General features: G+C 29.0%; 1 protein-coding gene across 1 annotated transcript; it reads left to right on the forward strand.

Moving 5' to 3' along the window:
- The first annotated feature begins 2297 nt into the window (after positions 1–2297).
- Positions 2298–3990, forward strand: LOC148203126 (1-aminocyclopropane-1-carboxylate oxidase-like). The gene is made up of 4 exons (XM_088105673.1): positions 2298–2482; positions 2619–2845; positions 2975–3308; positions 3551–3990. The coding sequence occupies exons 1-4, from the start codon at positions 2378–2380 to the stop codon at positions 3830–3832; spliced, it is 948 nt and encodes a 315-aa protein (XP_087961799.1). The 5' UTR covers positions 2298–2377; the 3' UTR covers positions 3833–3990.
- The last annotated feature ends 1868 nt before the right edge of the window (positions 3991–5858 follow it).

The following is a 5858-nucleotide window of genomic DNA, read 5'->3' on the forward strand; positions in this document are numbered from 1 at the left end:
ATTAAATGAATAATATTATATAAACCTATTCATGGGATTGTGGGCAACTGTCCACAAATTTTAAAATTGTCTTTTTTTTAATAAATCCATTCTTAAATTTTGTTTTGACGAAAAAGGGACGACGGAAATAGAATACAAGATATATAATATTTGGAGTGATAGAAGTAAAAAGAATAAAAATATATTTCTAATTATTTCAATGAAAGGAAAAGAGATAATTAAGAAATAAATAAATTATATGAATATATATATATATATATATATATATATATATATATATATATATATATATATATATATATATATATATATATATATATATAATAAAGATGACTTTAAATAGTAGTTTCTTTAACATAATTTCATTAGTTATATTCTTTGAAAACTAAATAAAAAATAGGAGATAACTTCCTCTTATTCCACTCCAATTAACAAAAAAAATCACACAAATTACTTGTTTCTTCTTAATTTACTTCCAAAACAAACCATATAAATATAATAACTATATTTTTTATTTCTTTTCATCTTTTTTTACCAAAACAGAATAGTTTTATAAAATCTGTTTCTTTAGCAAAAGCATAGTGTCTCTTTTTAAATCTTGATCATTTCAAACATATTATTTGTTTGCCTCAACTTCTTAATCATATCTCTCTTTTAATTTATCATCTTCTATATTTTGCTTCTAGAATCAATTTTAATAACTTTTAATTATCGATAGATAAACATAATATTATTAAAGTAGTAAAATGACATATATTAATGAAAATGTTTGTTTCTATGCAACATTTAGTGTTAGAAGATCAAGTAATATATATATATATATATATATATATATATATATATATATATATATATATATATATATATATATATATATATATAAACGAATTAGACAGTTAAAAATAGTAAGGGGAAGGGGAGTTAAAATCAAAATTTAATGACTAGGGGATCAAGAATATTATTAAGTCCTATATATTATTTAATTTACTGAAATAGTTTATTTTTTAGGTTTATTAAAAATCAATATGCTTTTAAGCCTTTAATTTAGATATATTATTTCTTTTAATCCAACCATTAATTTTTTTTTATTTAATTTTCGTAGTGCTACTTTTAGTCAATAAAGTCGGATGATATTAACAATGCTATTTTTATGTGGTCATTATTTGAATAAAAAAAATTTAAGAAAAAAACAATAAATTATTATAATGATTAATTTAAATACTAATATTAAAAATTATTAGTATATAAAATAGTTTCTATTATAAATAAAAAAATATAATTAATTTATAAATTTTATCTCTAATATATGTTTACAATCAAATGAATTAGTGTCTAAATTAATTAAATGTTAATAAACAAGTTTCCACATAATCAAATTATCAACCAACAACACTCTGCATGCATTACAAGTTTGAATTAACTTAACAAAAATCATATCTAAATAATTCTCAATTCACGACCGATCACTAAAATGCTAGTAGTCACGGTTGGGTTCGTATAAGAATGAAAGTAAAACAGAAGAATCTTGTTCTACTTCAATCTCCTTATCACCTCGTCAACTTTTACTTCTTTATGAAGCTATAGGAGGAAATAAATAAAGCTGCTTTAATATTCTTGTACAAAATGAAACAAGATTTTAAACAAATTGCTAATTAATAAACTGGATAGGAATGACACGGCACTCTCAGGACCACACAACCTTTTTTTACACATGCACTATGGATAATGAATTTGCTTGATTGAGTAAAATGGACGCAATAAAAACATTTCATTTTTGTGAGCTTCCTTTAATTTAGAAATTTCTAATCTAGATTAAATATTAATCGAATTCACATCTTACTAACTTTTTTGGCTCAAGAAACTCCTTCCATGAGGCTAATAATTAAGTGGAGAATACAAATTCTTCTTCCAAACTTATTTCAAAACGTGGACGCCATTATTTTGGAACTCCTATACTCCTTCCAAGAAAGCACCTTCATATGACTCAGAAATAAAGGTCAAGTAAAACTTCAGAATTGATTGGAGGGTGTTGTAGTCTCTCTTGTTCTGGTCAAATTGTCAAGAGAACAAATCAGCCACCAAGTGGGTCCAAACTACACCTAAGTGGCAAGACAATTCAACAACGGAACCAAAAGAAACGTTTGCTATGTGATCTGCACTGTGCTAAAGGCTAAAGCGTACATAAGAAAGCAAATTCCAACATAATTTTTATATTATTTAGCGACATTCTTTTTTCTTTTTTCTTTTTTGTGGTCGGCCTTATATCTTAAAGGTCTATAAATACCACCCTCGCAAACTCATATTTGCATAGACTAATAGAGAAGAGGCAGATAGAAAGAGAGAAAGAGAGAAAGAGAACGAGTTTTGAGTTTAAAAAATGACTAACTTCCCCGTGATCAACTTTGAGAAGCTCAATGGTGAGGAGAGAAAAGACACCATGGAGAAAATAAAAGATGCTTGTGAAAACTGGGGATTCTTTGAGGTACCTCAAAACCCATGCTTCTCTCACCTAATTCATTTCTACATTGCCCTCCTAATATATGTCCTGGCTAGTTAGTTCTTGCGGTTTTCTTGGTAGTTAATGTCCTTTCTAACTATTTGCTTGCAAAATTATGTAGTTGGTGAACCATGGCATACCCGATGACATATTGGACACTGTGGAGAGGTTGACTAAAGAGCACTACAGGAAATGTATGGAAGAAAGGTTCAAGGAGTCAATGGCAAGCAAAGGTCTAGAGGCTGTCCAAACTGAGGTCAAGGATATGGACTGGGAGAGCACCTTCCACTTGCGTCACCTCCCTGAATCAAACATCTCGGAGGTCCCTGATCTCATTGATGAATACAGGTCACACTGCAACAAACATATATAACATTACACATTGCATGCTGAGAATGCAGAATTTCAGGATTGAAACTGCTGTTGTATATACATATCTCTTTCACAATATGAATCTAACATAAAGTGATGGTGCAGGACGGTGATGAAGGATTTTGCTTTGAGGTTAGAAAAGCTAGCAGAGCAGCTGCTGGACTTGTTGTGTGAGAATCTTGGTCTAGAGAAAGGGTACCTCAAAAAGGCCTTCTATGGATCAAGAGGACCAACTTTTGGCACCAAGGTTGCCAACTACCCTCCATGCCCCAAGCCAGAGCTGGTGAAGGGTCTTCGTCCCCACACCGATGCCGGTGGGATTGTCCTTCTCTTTCAAGATGACAAGGTCAGTGGTTTACAGCTGCTCAAAGATGACCAGTGGGTTGACGTGCCCCCTATGCGCCACTCCATCGTTGTTAACATCGGTGATCAGCTGGAGGTAACTGTCAACTTAATTTGAATACAATGATAATGTAAATGCTTTTTGCACTTTCATCTTATCATAGATTACCATGTAGTTGAGAACATCATTGATTTCTGTAATAACTACTTTAAAAAGTTTTAATTGGTAACTTTAATATATATACATATACACACATACATATATATATATATACTAAGTAGACATTTCTACAAACAAGTTAGATGCAACGATATTACTAATCCTTGGTTAAAAAACAGGTGATCACTAATGGTAAGTACAAGAGTGTGGAGCACCGTGTGATAGCACAAACTGATGGGACCAGAATGTCCATAGCCTCATTCTACAACCCTGGCAGTGATGCTGTCATCTACCCTGCACCAGAATTGTTGGAGAAAGAGACAGCGGATAAAGTCCAGCTCTACCCAAAATTTGTGTTTGAGGATTACATGAAGCTCTATGCTAAGCTCAAGTTCCAGGCCAAGGAGCCAAGATTTGAAGCCTTTAAAACATCAAATTTTGGTCCAATTGCAACTGCATAAATATATATTTTTACTCTTTGGGAGAACCGATGAAAGTAGCTTATGCACTTGTTTACCAGAAGAATATTACGATAGCCATAATAAAATGTCATCATAGTGCATGTGTGGATTTGAGTTAGAACAACGTTAAAAAACTAATGTAATACAGTGTTCCTTTATTATTGTGTACTGTAATTGGTATTTGTGTGATGGAATTCCTAATAGAATTTTCTCAATTTTACTTCAAACATAAGTTATGTTACTATGGTTGAAGTGATTGTGACACGAAAAATTGGTCAACAAAAATATCAAACTTCATAATAAAAACATAACTACTTGGTTAGCAAAAATATTTATTGGCTATTGGCTCTACTATGCATTATTTTCTTGCCTTTTTTGGCTTCATGTGCCTCCAATATGCTAGTTGGGTTTTGGACCACAGTGACAGTGTCCTAGTGATGTTGAATGCACAAGAATGTTAATGGCACCATGATGCTGAAGGAAGACTATGTAGGTCAAACACACTTATTTGAAACAACGTGTAGGCCAAAGGATGTGGATGCAACCAAACGAAGATATTCAATATAACTAGTAGATTTAAAAAATGATAAAACATAATAAAAAAAATTTAAAAAAAAAACACTTAGGTGGTTGTCATGTTACTTTCTAATTAAAACCTTTTGTTTTGTTTACAATAAATATGGTAATGACTCCATAAAAGACATGCATCAAGTTCCCAGTGTTCAATGTTTGTCCAAATGATTATAATTATTTTAGTTTTAAGAAGTTATTTTTTATCAAAAACTGTTTAAATCATCCATAATTCTAAAGTTTATTGAAAATTAATTTTAAATGGTGAAAACACCCACCAACTTATATGTGTTAAGGGGTGAAAATTAATTCATGCATTTATCCAACACATAAAGTAAATTTCCCAAATTCATCCATTAAACGAAAAATAGATTGAATTGAATCCAATATTGTTTTCAAAATGTAGTATGTACTCTTATCAGTATTTAATTTATCAAAATTAATTTAGCCTATTTTTATATTTAGAACTTTCTTAATTTTTTTAAATGTTCAAAAACATATTCTAATATTGTTTAATATTTTTACTGTTTAGTAATTCAAATACGATCCTTCTTGATCTTTATAAAGCTTTCACATTTTTCTCTCTTTTGCTGAGGCAGAAGAGAAAAATTGAGAAAAAAATTTCATTTTTTCCATATAGTATTCAACTATATTTCTTACATTGTATTTTTTATTTATGTATTTACTCCCATAAACTTTTCCTTAATTAGTTTCGTGTATCAACAATTTCCATCTCTTTTTTTTCTTTTTTTTTTTCATTTTCCCAATCGTCCCAATTTTTTGTTTTGAACAAATTTTCCATTTGTGAGCAAACTTTTAACACGTTCAATACTGATAATTAAAATTAGAGTGACAATAAATTTTTAATGCATCAAAGTAAATTAATAAATTATTCTTTGTATAATTTATTATAATCCAAATTAAAATTTATTCAATCTACTTATTTTAACATTTGCACACATGTATTCTTTTATCCATTATCTATAATTTTCTTCTTCTCATCATTATCATTATCAACTTCTTTCTCTTCTCTCATCATTTTGTCTCGACAACCCTTAAATTGTATTTTATTTATACACAATTCAAAAAAACATCATAATCATGTTATTTAATAATTAAGCTGTTATTTTTATTTATACAAATTAAACATATTAAAAAAATTCATAATATTTCACCCTGAGATTGACTACCTTATTATATCATTTGTTCTCATCACGATGAAATTTACATGGAAAATAAAAATAGGATTGAATTAATATCTTAATGAATTTTCATGACAAGCAATTGAGAATTTTCTATTTATAAAAATAATAATAAACTCGAGAAAATAATGACAATGAAAATGTTAAAAAGAGAGTAGAAGTAGAACATAAGACTGAATATATTGATGAATACAGACGTAACACAACATCACATCAACAAAAAAAAATCATTACAAAACTAAGGATGAATGAGT

This window comes from Vigna umbellata, chromosome 2 (genome assembly GCF_029865625.1).
Source record: "Vigna umbellata cultivar VRB3 chromosome 2, Vumbellata_1.0, whole genome shotgun sequence".
Lineage (NCBI taxonomy): Eukaryota > Viridiplantae > Streptophyta > Magnoliopsida > Fabales > Fabaceae > Vigna > Vigna umbellata.

Coding starts and splice junctions, on each gene's coding strand:
- LOC148203126 (XM_088105673.1), top strand. CDS start 2,378: ATGACTAACTTCCCCGTGATCAACTTTGAGAAGCTCAATGGTGAGGAG. Junction 2,846..2,974: donor GATCTCATTGATGAATACAG/GTCACACTGCAA, acceptor GTGATGGTGCAG/GACGGTGATGAAGGATTTTG. Junction 3,309..3,550: donor ACATCGGTGATCAGCTGGAG/GTAACTGTCAAC, acceptor GTTAAAAAACAG/GTGATCACTAATGGTAAGTA.